Source organism: Bombus fervidus, chromosome 8 (genome assembly GCF_041682495.2).
Source record: "Bombus fervidus isolate BK054 chromosome 8, iyBomFerv1, whole genome shotgun sequence".
In the NCBI taxonomy this organism is placed as follows: Eukaryota; Metazoa; Arthropoda; class Insecta; order Hymenoptera; family Apidae; genus Bombus; species Bombus fervidus.
In genome coordinates this window covers 11,176,751-11,194,733 of record NC_091524.1, presented here as the reverse complement: position 1 = coordinate 11,194,733, position 17,983 = coordinate 11,176,751, and the positions used below count along the sequence as shown (strand labels likewise).

The following is a 17,983-nucleotide window of genomic DNA, read 5'->3' as shown; positions in this document are numbered from 1 at the left end:
TTTTTGAGAAAATTAACTTTGAAAATTTGACAAGTACATTCGAATATTTTACATTCGGCTAATTCTGGATTGAACAAGAGTAAATAATCGACAGGTTTAAATTAATTAAATTAATTAAATTAAAAAAACAACTACATTTAAATATAAGGCAAAAATGTAGAATAAAATTTTGTCATAAGATATTTCTGCTTGTTCGAGAAAAATAAATTTGACCGCACACAAGACCGTTCGTTTTCAATTAATCCTCGTTTAAGCTCTATCTTCTTCAAAATGAATCCTTCAATGGAAAATTTTCATTTTACGTTTTTTTCTTATTTCCGTGTGTATAATAACCTCCTGTTGATCGTGTTTGCTTGGTCTTTAGCCAAGTTAAAATATACTTGATAAATTGTCAAACTCGATTTTCCCAGGAACGAAGCGTCATATGAGAAAACTGTATCCTACTTATTTTCGACTTATTTTTTCACGTAGAATCTACGCCTGCACGGTTCTACTACGACTAACGCGCCACCCTGTATATTACTGACGTATTAATAAATTACATTTCTAGATATAATATAGAATGGTACGAGGCACCGTTGCACGTGCAAAAAATAATCCTGTTCATGATGTTAAAATATTCATTTCCTCTTTCTTTCAATATGTTTGGTGTTTTCTCTGCATGCATGGAAGGATTTTCCTCGGTAAGAAATTCATCAGCATCGTAAAATTTTGTCCGCGGTAAACAAGTAAATAGATTTGTATACGTGTTTCAGTTGGCAAAAATGACCCTGTCTTATTTCATGGTAATCTATTCAACAATGCGTTAATCTAAACGCTAGAAGAGATGTGTATTTTGTGTTATGCAGTGTTGAATAAAACGTAGGATTACGTTCACTTGTACAAGAAATTGTTCCACTTACCTATTTTCAGTATATTAATGTTAAATTATACAAGTAACAATGATAAAGGTTACATATTTGTTTACTTCGATCTTGTAATTATCGTGGACAGATATTCTTTACGTTATAAGCGGCACTTGTTTCTTTAAAATTTCCAATTCCATTTAGATTCCCAGTTTCAATGCTAGAAAACGCAAAAAACAGATTATGTCAGAAAATATATGCACACGTGTTCTTCGTATGCATCAGATGCAAATGATCTGCGTTGAAATGCAAATATTTTGATGTGCTTTCACTTCGAGCGAAGGAAATAGACTGACGATGGTAAAGAAATATTTTTATCGCAGACCGAAGGAAGCAAAAAAATATGAAAAGAAGAAAATTGTCACGAAGGATTTCCCCCTTTCCCTGACCTATAATTATCTTATATGATAATTAAATATTTAAGACCTATACGTAGTCGAGTGATGGAAGAAAATCGATCGTTTGAGATATGAATAAATAATTCTGAAATTATAGTTCGTCAGGTTCGCTTCGCCGAGAGTCAACGAATTTTTGCAATATTTTGCTGGAAAATCTTTAAAAGAGGTGGAAATAAATAAAATCGAAGATGTAAATGATCAGTAGTTCTTGAACCATTGTACACGATGGTCGAAACACTGGCGTACTATAGTTTCTGCAAAACTCTCTTAAGAGGACTAGGACTTTGGCCGTATCACAACAAAAGATTTAACGTTTTACAAAACAGTTTCATCAGCTTCAATTTGTTTCTTTTTATAGTGGCCCAGGTGCTGTAATTATTCTCTTACGTAATTTAACTATCGTTTAACTTTCATATTTCCTTGAGTTAGATAGAATGGCGAGAATATATACTAACTAATTACATTACGAAAAAGTTTATTTCTATTTTTTTTTTTTTTTTTTTTCCTTTAAAATACATTACTTGTATTCTGAAGCTCTATAAATCTCCATAGAGATTTCAAATGCTGAGTAAAAAAAAAAAATGTACACGACGACAATTAAATTTTCTTTTCGATCAATAATTGCGCTATTTATCGCATATGTACGCTCGTCGTTGAATCTTCTGCTGTACAAAATTTCCATTCTTGTTACATAGAGCTGCACTATTTTCAGTGTTTTGTTTTCAAGACTAGGGAGTTCATGTTGAAGGATGTGTCGACGGTGATCATGAACTTTGGCTACTTCGTAAGGTACAATATAAATTGGTACCAACTTTCTACAGTGAGTTTTCAAAAATACAGTTAAATTATGATTTAAAGAACATTTTGCAAAAACGAACGTAAATATAGGCCAAGAAAATGATGGATAAAATAAAAGAGGACCTGGAAACGAAAAATGACGAGGTACTTCAAATTATGAAGGATCATGCTTCTAAAGGAAGACGTTACGGGATACGACTTTCGTGTAAGAAACATATTTTCATGAATTGACCGTAACGAATTAACGTATTTAGAAACGTTAAAGAATTGAACGTATGAAACAATAAATTCCAAACTTTATAATTTTATGTATATGTTACAGTAATTTTATATTTATCATTAACCTTCGTAATACTGTACCCCCTGTTGATCTGTATTCAAGATGAAAGTATAACATCGAAACAAATTTGTTTCACAAGATTTTACATAGCTACGGAATATCTAATGCTCGAAGAAAAATGCTTTTTGCTCGCAGTTCTACATTCGTACTTGTCGGCAGTGATTTTTCTAACTATTTTTTTGGGAACAGAATCCTTAGCGATTATGTGGCTACAACATGCTGTTAGCTTGTGCAAAGTTACGAGGTATAACGAACAATAATTAACTGTCCAGTGCACTGTTTACCTGTTTGAGGTGGCTCGAAACATCAGTAGTAATCAGTGTTTTATTTGGAAGCAACAGAACACATATATTAATACGAAAGAAAATATTTCTTTAACTGATTTACAATAAGATTTTTAAAATATTATCGTCGCTTTACTAATTTTCTATTTTGCACTAATTTACGATATGATCTGCTTTTTTTTTTTTAGTTATATTATGAATGTTTCAACAGGTGAAAATTCCGTCTTGCACTAGTTAATTAATTTTTTTGTACAAAGACTTCATCTGTTCTATAAATTATATATACGAGAATATGCACATTATACAAAAGTTTACATTTCTTACGTGTTTTAATTGCTGTTTATATTACTTAAATTTCCAGTTATTACGTAAGAAAAGTCACTCTCAGAAACGCAAAAAATCATTTCGATCGTAGAACTAAATGGGACATAGCAGAAGTCGTATTCGCTCAGAGTAGAGCAGTACAGTCAGTATCACCTTATACTCATTTGTACCATTGTTGTAAGATTATTAATTAGTTCCGTTCTCATAGATTTTTTCAAGAGTTGCAAGATAATAACGTATTAACATATGGCGTGATTCTTGTTTGCGTTATCAGTTCCCTAGGAATTAATTTATTTTGTGTGAGTAGTGCATAAACTTCTATCTTTTGCACAACAATCTTTCGTTCGTTTTTCATGGTCTCTGAAGCTGCACAACTTCGTAAATTTCTAGCAGAAATTTTATATTTTTTATTATTAATCCAATTGCAATAATAAGAATATTCTTGTACCATTAAATTATGGAATACTAGGATCCGACGTCGTTTTACTTATTTCCCAGTTATCGCAGTCCTTGCTTCTTTTGTCCGAAATCGAGGAAACGATTACCAATTGCTTATTTATCATTTGCCAATTAACGTTTATGTTCTACGTAAATAATATGTGTCAACAATTATTGGATTATTCCAACAATCTTCACACAATAATGTAAGCATTTCATTTTTTGGTGACGAATTTAATAACTAAATTTAGAAGAAACGTTGAATGTTACTATTTTTTAATGTTTCTAGATTTCACACCAACTGGTATGAAACTTCTTTAACAACTCAAAAATTGGTTTTAAATATCATGTTGAGAAGCAACAAACCATTCTTATTCAATATCTTCGGTTTCTATGATGGAACACTGAATGGTTTTCTATCGGTATGTTATTTTTTAAATAACGCTCTCTTGTTGTTTGAATGCAACGTGGTTTATGGTTTACTTAAACTTTTAGTTGTTAAAAACATCGATATCGTATTTTATGATGATATCATCGACACAGTAATGGGACTTTCATCAACGACGAAGTAGCGTGTAACCGAAAATTGTATTGAAATAATTGTGTTAAAATGAATGTTAAATTAAATAATTCATCGTAAGTAATTTTTTATCGGACAATTAAATTTGTTGTGGAAAATTGCACATGTTCATGAATTCTTAATTAGATCCTTCCTTATCCTTATATTATACTTTTACGTGTATTTTCGAAACAAAGGATTTAATTAACTTTGCACTGTAACGAGCAAATTTAATCCAAGGTATTCTATCATTTCAACGACATATTTCTGTGAAAGTACTCACTGACGCACAAAGCAAATTCTGCTACGTTGTAACACATCAAATGTCTGATACTTAACATGTCATATTTCTGAATCCTTAAAAAAATGCAAAGTTTCTGCATGTAAAAGTAAAAAAAAGAAATTGAGGTGATATATGGAAAAGGAAGACCCTTAAATTTAAAATGATGTATAAAATATGATATAATGATATGTAGCTACAAAAGGATAGAAATATTTCTTCAAAGAAATGTTTTGAACGCTTGACACACAACAAAGAAAACAGATCGAACATGCTCGAGAAATATTTTCACCTCAGACTAATCTCTTTCTTTACGACGTATAATTTAGTTAATAGCGGTACTCACATTTGGTGCACATTCTCATTTTTCAATCGAATAGAACGGAATAATAAAATATCGGTAAAAGGCAATAAACAAAAATAGATGCAGCAAATATTAAAACGATAATTATATGCCAAAAAGCAGGAAGAAAATTATTATAAACTACGTGATATCTCAATGAAAAATGAGAATAAACGAATAAACGAAAAGTATCGTACTATTTGTTTATGTCAACGAATATAATTCCTTTCTGATCCTTCCTAACTGAAGCGTATCCAATAACAAACACCATAGAAAAATGATTCCCACTTCTTTTCTCTTCGACCAGGTAAAAGAGACTGAAAAGGTCTCGGGTATATTTCTAACGCAGACCCCTGTGACAAAAGCTCGTGAGAAACATAAAAGAAAATTATGAAACTTCCCCTTTTCAGTAACGTATAATTTCCTTAATAATACACTTTACATAGTCGCAAGGGGGTATCGAATCGATCGATAGCGCAGCGTTTAAGTATGAATAATTAATCTTTAAATTGTAGATTATGTCACTCATTTGACTGCAAGAAGACAAAGTTTCATAATATTTGCGAAAATTTGTAGGAAGAAGATCGAAATGGGGTGCAAATATAGTCAATAGTGTTTCAATCCTTGCACACGATGGTTGAACCGACAGCCTTTTATAAACGTAGCATTTTCTTGCTATCGTGGGTAGGACTGTGGCCGTACAACAATACGAAGTTTAGATGGCTTTATAATAATATCATCTGCTTTATTTCTCTCTCTATTATAATTCCCCAGGTATAATTCTTGTTACGTCGTTTCTACTTTTCTGTGTAACAGTGATTTAAAATTTAAGGTATCTCAGTATCAAAACTAATTAATGTATGGTTAAAGTTTAAAGATTTAATTCCTATTTTTTAATTTATATAATACATTGAAGACTGACTGTATTTTTTATAAATATTATCATGGAATAATGGGACAAATTCTAATGGAAATTCTTAACTAAACTGATGAAAGTTAACTTGTGAAATCTTTTAACTGGACCACAGCGTGTTAAAAAGTTTCTATAAATTATTAAGAAATAGATTGTATAAATTTCTAAATTTTCTAAATTTTATATTTTATTTATTATTATATATATATATTTTTTTTTAATTAATAAACACTATTTTCCATAAATTTATTGAACAACATAAACGTTTTAAATGATAATTATATTTTATTTTATGAAATTTTTATTTAAAAGAGAAACTTCAATGTTTATGTGTAACTTTCGTTATTTTCAGCTGCTTGCTCTCAAAACCGCAGAATTTACTCTATATGTCCTATCGAACAGACTGTTGCCTATCATACTGTACTTGTACGTGGTACTTAGATACAGCATGTTCTGGTATCAAATCAACGTAGTGAGTCTCAAGAATTGTAATTCACAACGTATTATCTTTAATTTCTCGTGTTTTCGTACAATAGACTTAGGTGATAATACGATATATTCTTCTTGGAATATGACAACTTTCAGGAAGATCGGCGTCAAATATTTGTACAATGTATCCGATGTAACTCTGCTTGATTTTTAGAATTCTTTTAGAATACACGATTAATTTAAGGCGACTCTATAAATAAAAATGAAGCAGAGTCGGGTCAAACATATAATTACGCAAGTAAATTGTTTGCTTTTCAAGAATTCAACATTAATCGCGTACGCTACTAATGAAATTGAGAAATCTAGAAAAAATACAATTGATCAGTACAATTTAAAAAAAAAAAAAAAAGAAACCTGTAGAGTTGGTAGTGTTGGTAACGAACCAGTTAAATTAGTGTTACGGTTATCCAGGTTACGGAATTAATGGAACAAGTGAAATACGACTGGAAGATGAATCAAGGCGAGCCTCTTAAGATTTTAAAGAAATACGCTGCAATAGGAAAGCGTTATTCAGCGGTATTAATAGGTAAGAAATTAATACGAAACGATAAAACACAAAATAATGTGTAACTCTACTCGATTGCAAATTTGTTACAGCATTAATATACCTAGGAGTGTTTATCTCAATAACATGCCACATGTTTAGCTATATTCTGTGTATAATTGTATCCACGAACGTAACTTGCGAGTATAAATTTCCAATGACGATGGAATACTTCGTCGATGAGAAGAAATATTCCTTTTTCATTACGTCGCATCAGTATTTCTTGTTAATCCTGGATGCTACTATATTAGCCGGAATAGAGACTTTAATGGTAACGTGGCTCCAACACGCTTGCAGTTTATTTGGGGTCGTGAGGTAAAATTAAGAAATTAATTATCAAAGAGAAAAAGTATAAATTGCAGTTTGCTTGTTAGTAAATCCGACTGAAAAAGAAAATTATGTTCAATCATTACTGGTATTCTTATTACTAGGCTACAGATGTTTGAGCAAATTGAAATTTTTACGAAAAACTGAAAATGAAACACTGAGATTTGCATTATTCTCTAAGTTCCACAATGTGCTTTATATTTTTGATATTTATGTTGTATTTCTTCTATTTTTTATAAGTTTGATCATCTGCTTAAAGATAAGTTATCGTTCATAATTTGCAGTTATCATATTAAGAAAGCAGTTTTCGAAGATTGTGTTCAATCACACGTCTCGCGAAAATATTTGAACAGAAATAGCAAAAGAAACATAGAGAACGTGATAAATGCACACAGAAGAGCAATGAAGTTAGTATTTTCCTACCTTTATATGTCTGGTCACGATTCTTATACTTACAATTTTCTGTCCAATCGTTTTTATTTGTTACTAAAGGTACGCATACAATTTACGAGACAGATACAAGCCTTCTTATGGTACTTTCCTTCTATTCGTTACCATATCTCTGAGCATTAATTTGTTTCTCGTGAGTAACATACTGTTCTTACTAATCATTAATAGAAGATAAGGACCATACTTAGAAAATGAAAGATCCAACCATTGATAGAATATATCATCGATTTGCTAAAAGAGTGACACTCGAAAATTTCGTTCATTCTTCCAGATATTTCAAAATTGAATGAAATTTTTTAAAAGTGTATTTGAAACATCTATTACCACTGTTTTCTTATTCGATTGTATTATATATACGAAATCATTTTCTTTCTACAAAAGAAACACGTTTTTCAGTTCATTCAATCAGCATTTCTATACAGAAACATCGAAGAAACGATTATCCACCTAGTTTTTCTCAGCTGCTTGCTAATATGCATGGTCTTACTCAATTATATGATACAGCTTACTTCAGATGCCGCGAATAACATTGTTACAATCATGTGAGCTTCAAAAATATTAAAAAAATTCAATCAATAACAACGAAACAATATAAGAAATTATTTAAATTACTATCTTACATTACTATTACAAATTCACAGATACAACACCAGCTGGTACGAAGCATCCGTACCTTTACAGAAACTGTTATTGATAATCATGATAAGGAGCATCGACAGTTTCACTTGCAGTTTCTTCGGTTTCTACAGTGCCTCGATGGAAGGAGTTTCAACGGTACAACGTTTGCCAAATTTCATAAATCGTCCTTTCGTGTCGAGGCAATACCGTCATTATCGCTGTCCTTGAAATCTATTTTTCAGATCTTGAGAAAGTCAGTTTCATATTTCATGGTGATGATGTCCATAAAGTGACAGTCGTTTCTCGTCCGTAGATGTAATACCTAACTGATAGAAATTAGTAGCATTGATTTAGACGCGTTAAAAAATGTATACAGAAACGCAAATGCTAAACATCAAACGTCACAGTATCGTCAAATAATAATGAAATCACATTTAACAGAATTCTTTGGTATAAACTCTTTATAAAAAAAAAAACGATATTCTTTATTCTTTCGGGATGAAGTTCACGAAGTGAATGAAACCCGATGCATTGCCTTGATTCAACCCTAAGTTCACAGACGAACACCAACACATACTAAGTATCTTATTAATAATAAAAGACTTACGAAGGAACGACAAGAGAATTATGAAAAAGAGTGTCTCGCTGTTCTCTCGAAATTGAATTGTTTTCGTAAAACTTAACCCTTTCGCTTCGGCAGTCCAGTCCGCCGAAGTACTGTCACTGAACGGAAACGCGCGCCAGAAATACTAGTGGTTGCTGTATATACGTTTTCCCAAGTCTTAAAGTCAACGGATTTAATAGATTTTTTAGCATGAAACAGTATGCGATCGTTTGGACGTTTGAAATATATTGCGTGAAACGTTCTCATGTTGTTTCAACAACGAGTAACTTTAAGAAGTGATTAATCCAATATTGCAATAAAATCAACAGAAAATGTTCTGCCGATAACGAAAAAATATATTATTGACTACAAATAGCACTTTAATATGCATCATTTGGATACCGGATACATGGGGTGCCGGACTCTGGAGTCGTCGCGTGGTCGCTGCCTATATGCGGCGCTCGAAGCAAAAGGGTTAAATACGTTCTATAGACTATGTTTCACTGCTTGCAAGGAGCGTGGTATGAGAATGTCATAATTGACCCGTTATTAAGCTATAGTCGTTGCTTGACACTCCGGAACGTCGAGGATTTTATCTTTTCGCGAGAATATTTTGTTAGAAAAAAAGGAACGAACAGATGATAGAATGTTTTGTCTACCGGAAATCGTAGAAGTGTTTGAGCTTTTCCAAGGGATGGACTACGCAGACAGTCATCACTATATAACATCCATCGAATTACTATGCTCGCCTTGGGTATTTGACCGCTTCGTCGTACGATATGCACGGACTTTCGTCATTTTAATTTTATTGACTGGCACAATCGTCCAGGTATTTCATTTAATCGTTACAATTCTTCTGGTTGTTTGTCCGCAACCTATTCAGTATACTATACATTGTTTCTTTGTGTTAAATGAAATATAATCGTAAAGCAAAAAAGATAGAATCGTTGTCTTTCAGCTTCACATCAAATTGTTAAAGTTCAGATTCTAAAGATCAAGATTCTTTTTGAACGTCAGTTAGCAGCATTTGTCACGACGAAAATGAACATTTTGGTACAGCTCATTGTTATTTTCAGTTTCTTAATTCATATTGTTTGACTTTCATACATTTCTAAGAGGTTTCTCGTTGTATTCGAGTCAATTGGTTATATTAGATAATATAGACTGCACTGAACGGGGGGCAACATCGATTGCATGGGGCTATGGGGGTAACGTTACAAATCGATAACCATTTATGGATTATACCTACAAGCACAATAATGTTAGTGTCTGTTCTCCGTACGCAGTATCGAATGTACGTGCGAAAGAAATTGTATTTCTACGATGACATATGATTCAATCGAGCGTGTATGTAGTTAACTGTAACAAACGCTCTAAACGTTTTAAAAAATACATGCCCCTTCTTTGTTCCTCGCGTGACCAACAAGGCGAACACGCATGTACGTTCTAGTCGTTGCGCAGCCGTTGCTTGCAACTTTACAACACGTGCGCGCTGTGGAACAACGTTCTTTTTTTGGTTTTTTTTTTTTTTTTCGCCACTCACAGAGGAACAGCAAAATTGGTCAGCTTCGATTTTCGCAAATTTTTTGCAAGTTGATTTGATAGTATAAAGATCTCGATGAAACTGCAAAAAGGTTAACTACCACCTGATTTCGATGACTTTTGAATATCTTTCACAGGTTCGCAGATATCATAAAATATATTTTAATAGAACCTATGTCGATGAAATAACGAAAACTTGAAGTAAAAAGGGTATAAATTGCGAGCAGTCGCAAAAACTATAGAACGTACACCAGTTGGTAACTCACAAGATTAATAAAACTTTCATTAACGCAGCCTTTTCATCGTGCCGCTGTTATGCACACTGTTTATGAATGTTCATTAAAGAAAGCATCTATTTTTCGAACCAGGAAACTATAATCAACTTTTTCACTTATAGCTTCCGTTACTGAATCCACTGGAGCGTATTGTTATTACCTGTTGCTTCGTAACTGCCTTGCATGTTAACGAAGCAGCGGATAATGCGTCGATAAAATACTATGATAATACAGTCACGTAGAATTAACATACTCTATATACAGTTTCATAGGTTATTTTAAAAATTGTGTTTACGCTGCTGTAAAAGGGAATAATTTAGTTTACTTTCCAATGAAACATTGAAGTAGGTACAGTATTACATATATACGCAGCTACTACGTAAAGTGGCCGATATATATTAAATAGATTAAATGATTCTTAGCTTTTGCACAAGCGGTATATATACATATAATTTAGTATAGTTCTAATTATAAAAGAGATATATAAAACAAGGAGGAAAGAAAATTTAGAGATAACAAAATATCTCTCGACAGAGAAATATAATTACAATTACGAATCAAGCAAAAAATGTTACCTCTTTCCATGAACGTCATTTAAAATACAATTGCTGTCTGTTACTTGCCTCTTGTGAATATAATATTGCGGGGAAGGTTCCTCCGCTGTAAGACTTGAAGCTGAAAGATTTCACAAAATGAGCACAAAATGGAAATAAAAGATTACTTGAAGAATAACATTCGCAAGAATAAAATCAAGATAATATATCCACTTATCTCAGGTACAACAAATTAATGTTGATGTATAAATTAACGTTGCATGCATTGATATTTAACGATTCACAAATTCCACGTACCAAATATCACTGTTATCATCACATCTTACAATCACTTCCCCAGACAGAAATAAAAATATTTATCGAAAAGGGAATCATAGAAAATTAGCTTCAAAATCGGTAATTTCACACATTACGAGATTACATTGTACGTCTTTTTTTTGCAATTATTTTCTGTATATATATTAAAAAATCTTTACAGAAATGTAAATAAAGAACACCGACACGTCAGAATATCCTCGCAGCAGATAGTGAAACCACATTTAGAATTTTCTAGCATAAGAATGTATTAGCATCCTCGGAACGTCCTTTCTCTATGAACTCCACGAACCTTATAAAGTTTGTTGTGCCACGTATAATCAACCCCAAGTTCAGAACAAACTATACACCAATAGGCATTAATAATAAAAAACTTGCGTGACGGTGAAAAAATATGGAAAAGAAATCCTTATTTTCCTACAGTTTAAAAATACTGTGCAAACTACCCTTACTGGCTTGCAACGTACGCACCATGAAATTACCATAATTGACCCTCACCCTCCTTATTAACTTATAGCTACTATTAAGCTATAGCTACTGTCCATCACTTGTCACTCAGAACTCCACCGTTATTATTTTTTTATATTCACAGCTGTCTAGAAAATATGGAAAATATTCGAAAAATAAAGAAATTGCAGAATATTTGATTAGGAGAAGAGAAAAGGGAAGAACCTAATCTGTTCAGCCGCAGACGCGTTCGAACTTTCAAAAAATGGACAACTTCGCAGGAAGTCAGTATTACAGTCTCAATCGAATCCTTATATCTGCCATTGGTCTTTGGCCATTCAGTCGTACGATATATACGAAATTATTGAATGTTCTCGTCGTTTTTCTCTTATTATTCGGCGTATTCGGTCAGGTATTTGTTTCAATTAGTACCATTCTTGCGATTGTTTGACTGTAATTTATTGCGTGGTTTCCTTTTTCTCCGTATTTCGTGAAATATAATTTTACGATAAAGTGGAATTCTTATTCTTCAATTTTATGACAAACTGTCAGAATGAAGTGTATAAAGAATGTATTTGTATCGCAGTTGGTGAAATTGATAACGGCAAAATTGAGTACGGCACTGAGATGGAAAATAATTTCCTGTATCGCGTATTCCTGCATTTTCGTCGTCAGGTACATCGGATATCTCTATTACATTAATGACGTAAGTTTAGTAAAATAGTTATGACCAGTATCGCTTATCCGCTTTTGTATTCGAATGAAGTAGATTTTTGACCGAAAGTACATTTTAAACAAACTTTTGATTTAAAACGGCATCTTATGATACAAAACTGTGTACTTCACAAACACAGGTAAAATGGATGTTCCAAAGAATTACATACGATTGGAATTCGTTAAAAAATGAAGCAGAGCTGCGAATTATTCACGAATACACTAAAACCATGAAATTACTATCAATCGGTTTTGCACGTAAGTAGAAACTCGCCGTTCTACAATACTGGCTGAACTACTTTCAGTTTCGGGCAAGAATTTTTCAATGTTGACAAAATATTCTTACTCATTATCAGTTATTTATTATTTTATTATTTCTAAATTTGTTTTTTTTTTTTTTTTTGTAAAAGAAATCCAGTTTCATTCATTCTGATAATTAAGAATAATATCGTCTGTACTAATATTGATTTTCTTTATGGGCATGTAACAACTAAGTCTGCAGGTCCATATCGATTTGTACGCGCATATGTAAATTCGGTTTATACGATGACAACGATCGAACGCTTGGACATATTAGCTATAACAAGTATTTTTTCTTTAAAAAAATGCTATTCATCTTCGTCTGAAAATTTCAACACTGATCAATGTATCGAATAGTAGATGAATAGAATAATATTATATATAATATATAAATGATATAATATTATATAATATTATATAAGTAATAGAATAAAGAATAGAATAAATAAATAAGAAACAAAAATAAAGACCAAAATCGTTTGAATAGAAGATATTAAATAAAAAATTGTTTTACTTTATTTACTTTTTACGTTTTACTTTTTAAACGATATAAATTGGATGGATTTTTTAGCAACGTTTACAATAGTTATCTGCACTTTGTTCTTGAATGTTAATGCAAATATTTTAATCAGAAACATTGTTACAGTGATCCTTGGTCCACCGATTCTAACATTCTTCTTGAAAACATTCAGTAATGATATCTTGGATTTTTTAATTCCTATGAATTACACACGTCCACGGGTTCTGCCAGTGATGATTGAATATTTTGTTGATCAGGAAAAATTTTTCTACTACATAGCTATTTACATGAATGTTACTATTGGTTTTGGGGCACTAAGTGTTTTCGTCACTGAAGTAAATTCCATGGCAATAATATATCATATTTGTGGAATGTTAAAAATTGTTTGGTAAGGAAATTTAACAACGTAATTAACACACTGAAACATGAACCATTATTTCTTTGTTGTCGATATTGCACATATTTGTTTCCATATTAAACGAATAATAACTAGAATAATTAGAATACAATATATATATCACCTTATCTGGGATCAATATTTTTCTATAATTGTCATTTATCAGTATTTATTGCAAAAAGATTGAATTTGTTTTGGACTGTATCCAATATCTGTATCGAAAACTATCTTTTATCAGGCGTTGATGTTATCGTGATGATAACGTGAAATCACTTCATCCTAGTTCATCTTACGAATTACCTTTTACATTAAAGTATTGGGGAAATCAAGTAACCGCGTTATTACCGACATATTATACTTATTGATTTTAATATTAAAGATAATACGTTTACTTGGAATAAATATCAAAGTCAATGATATACATTACACTTGTGCAGTCATTATCACAACGTTTAGTATCATAAAACTAATTATTTTCTTACATGAATGAAAATTGCGCGAATTATTTTTAATTAAGCTATTAATTGATTATACTCGTAATTTCTTATAGTTTTTTATTCACTGTACGTTGTTTCGCAGCTACCGCATAAATCACATATATGTTTCAAACATACCAGGAGTCTCTCCTGCGCAAAGGGGTATGATAGTTCACAAACAAATAATCTCGATTGTGAAATTACACACAACAATCAAGGAGTTAGTATTCCAATATCATTTCAAACAAAATTTTGAAGGCAGAATAATTTGTCGAGAATTGGTGTTCTTTCTTTTTCAATTTTTCTAACATTAGTTTTTCCAATTCGCACAATTAATTCACACAAGTTATTATTTCATTCGTTCTTAATTCCAGAACAATCTAAAAGTAACAAATATTTCCTTTTTTAAAGTTATGTCGATTTTATACAACTAAAGATAATGCCATTGTACAACGTTTTTTGCATTTTCGGTCTGATTACGTTCGTTCTTGCTCTCTTTCAAGTGAGTATCACACGCTTGGACGAAATTCGGTTGGTTGACAATTATCGTTGATTGACAAATCCTTCTTTTGTCTCAGTTTGCGAAAGCAATGTCAACCAGAAACGACATGGAGGAGTTGTTGGCATCATTATGTGCTGTAGTTACTTCTGTACTTTACGCTTTTACCGTCATTCATTTTGCCCAAAAATTGACAGATCATAGCTCCGATATTTTTCAGCATTTGTAAGTAACGTGTATCTACTAAATTCGCATTGACACATTAAAAAGTACACCACTTTCAAATATTATACTACTTTCGTTGTTTGTATGATATGTATAATTGCAACTATAAATATGTTACAACGTTTAATGACATATCATTATTATAATAAAATACTTGTAGATACAATATCAAATGGTACGATCTGCCAGTGGTGGAACAAAAAGTAGTACTCTTTCTCATGCGAAACAGTCTAAAGGATCTTACTTTTATTATCGGTGGTGTTATAGTTGCGTCTCATGATATGTTTACAATGGTAATTATGCTATGAATATACTTAATTTTTTTCATATATACTGAAACTGACTCTTTTTAGTATGTTCAAACAGCCTTTTCGTATTTCATGGTTGTTTATTCCTTTGATTAAAATGCTTATCAATTTCTCACCATCTGTCTGCGGAAACCTGGCCGCATATAAATATTTTCGACTGAAAAGTTTATTGTGTAAGATAATAGAACAAGCTGTTTTCACAGGATATGTTTGTATTATCTTAATTTTTATCTCGCTGATATCTTTATTGCAAGACATATGTATGTGATGTGATAATGTGTATAATGATAATTCAATTAGATATATGTTGCTAAAGTAGAACAAAATTTCAATAAATATACCAAGTACGAGCATCAATGGAAGGTTTCAAATAGAAACACCTGTTAATTACACATTCTCTTCCTGTCACCTTTGCACCGCTATTTTACACCATATTCCTGAATGTTCATCTGTTTCCCTCATTAGAATACTATGATCTACGATGTTCAATTATTGTTTCCACCTACATCCATTCGCCACAGTTATTGCCTTCTGATATAGAAATATTAATACTGTGCATGTCAACGAAAAGATGGAGCATTTTACAATATATGATACGAAATATGAACTACATCAGGAACGAGTATATAATACTTGGAATTTGTTAAAACTGGTCGATTATAAAGTTACATATTACAAAGTTACGAATGCTTTTCTCTATCGTAATACCATTAAATAGCAAGATTTTCCAGGTAAAATTAAATATTAGATAGACCTTTGTAATTTCTTCAGAATATTCGTTTTTAATGACGAATGTTGATGGATACCGAGAAGAACTAGTAATTTAATTTTCCTCTTCCGAAGACTTAAGAATTGAGACTTATAAAATGTGAATTCACATCGCTGTTTATTCCAGGTAAAATATATTAGTTCATAAATGAATGTAGTTATCGTATCACATAGATATTACACTTTGAACAACTCGTAATCTCCCTTTATTAGACATAAATTTCACTATTATTATCGTAAATGATCACAAGTATTCATAAACAGAGAACGAAACTTATATCCATGAACATAACTCACGATCAGCAAACTCTGTTACACGAATAAAATAGACAAGAGGCAAGTATTCTCGATAATTGCGAATACAATGAATAATTTTAGCCTTTTTACTATTTTGTCAAATATTTACCATGAAAAATTCAGAGATGTTACGTTCAGTATGATATCGATCCGGTTTAAATCCTCCTTTTTGTTTTCTAAGTGGCCTTTTGGTTACCGTTCGGAAATAATTTCAAGCATTGACCAAGCTGAAAGATTCGAAGGTTGCGGGGACCATCCAGCTCATTGACAGGGAAACGATCGCCGGTATTCTCAGATTCAAAGCGCAAAAGTGCCCCAGTTCGTGAATAGAAATGAACTGAACCTGGAAATCGTTAGCGCGAGGCTGATGGTATTCCTTTGCCTTCGATCAGTCCTATCCGAGATTACTCCTTTCGCCAGTGAATATTCCAATTCTTTTTTCCTGTCCTTTCTTTGATACTTGCCTGGCTCGAGCGAAGTTTGAACATTCAGTAATATTTTCCTGTTCGAAACGTTTCTTGTTTCATTCTCCTTCAACTTCTGCGGCATGGGCGAAATATTTTTCTGCAGAAATAACGATAAAAATAGTAAGACGATGATCTACAAGATCGTAAAATGGCAGAAACTAAATTTAGTAGAAGTTAGGTGGACTCGTTAAATAAGAAATGTTTCGTTGTTCATTGCTTGAAACGAATTATCGAATATTCTATGTGTTGCGTGGAATTCGTGTGTTGATTCGTTTGGTTAAAAATTCCAAATCTTAATCGTATCGTACTGTTCGTTGTTTAAAAGTTTACATTACTTTGACAAACTTGTTGAACTTTCTGTATCCAATCAAGTACCGTGTGAACTGTACGTAACCAACGAAGAATCCAATTAAACCGAACTCGTCACGCTATCTGTAACACAAATTTCAATTTAACCATCTTCGGCAAATTCCCAATCTCGATTTCACCCTCGAAACCCTAAACTACGAATTGTTACGATCGAATCGGCTATGCCGCGATACAACGAGACTCGTAGCATCACGCGGGCTCGTTAAAATCAGAAAAAGAGGCTCGCAACGACCTAAAGCGAGAAGCGAACCTACCCGAGCGGACTTGGTCTCGATAAGAGATCAGAAGTTTTCGAGGCCTCTCATCGCTGCGAAGGAGGCGCGGCAAAAAGTGAAATCGCGTCGGAATCTGGCCGAACGCGAAAGAAACCACGCAGCGGCGTGAAATTACAAGCGTCTGGTCCGTCAACCTTCTACGATCTTCGACGAAATAGGGAAGCAATTGGCGAGAAACGAAGCGTGAAGCGTCTGCTCGGTAATCAGCGGACCAGCCCGTGACCGTAGATCGGCTTGGTCGATCGCGAGAGATCACGCGGCCAATTTGCGCGAGTAACTAGTATCAACGAAGAAAAAGAAACGAACGTGGCTACGTGGATGAAACGATAGATAGGTGGCGAAAGGGTACGTTACCTTGGACCCGCTACCGAATCGACCCTCTTATCTAAAAGGCGAATATAACGTCTCTATCCAGTCACCTACCACCCTCTCGTTTGGTCGACTGTTCCCTATTATCGCTCAGGGCGCGAACTTATCATGGTCGTAGCTCCAAACACGTGAAAGGGAATTATTCCAAGTAGTGTCGCACCTTTAGGTTGGTCTTCGTCGGAAGAAATCACTGGCCCATTCTTGCGGTCGTTTGCTGATACGTAGTTTGGATTCGAAGCTTGGTGAACGCTT

The 17,983-nt window shown here is 32.8% G+C and overlaps 2 protein-coding genes across 4 annotated transcripts in view; both read left to right on the top strand.

The window, feature by feature from the left end:
- Alpha-man-ia (alpha-Mannosidase class I a) overlaps positions 1-17,983 on the top strand; it is a 218,109-nt gene that overhangs the window by 161,813 nt on the left and 38,313 nt on the right. The window lies entirely within an intron of this gene.
- Positions 11,490-15,521, top strand: LOC139989636 (uncharacterized). Its single transcript, XM_072008112.1, has 8 exons — positions 11,490-12,159; positions 12,560-12,719; positions 13,408-13,669; positions 14,258-14,374; positions 14,566-14,656; positions 14,733-14,878; positions 15,039-15,171; positions 15,232-15,521. Exons 1-8 carry the CDS (start codon positions 12,013-12,015, stop codon positions 15,280-15,282), a joined length of 1,107 nt encoding a protein of 368 aa, XP_071864213.1. The 5' UTR covers positions 11,490-12,012; the 3' UTR covers positions 15,283-15,521.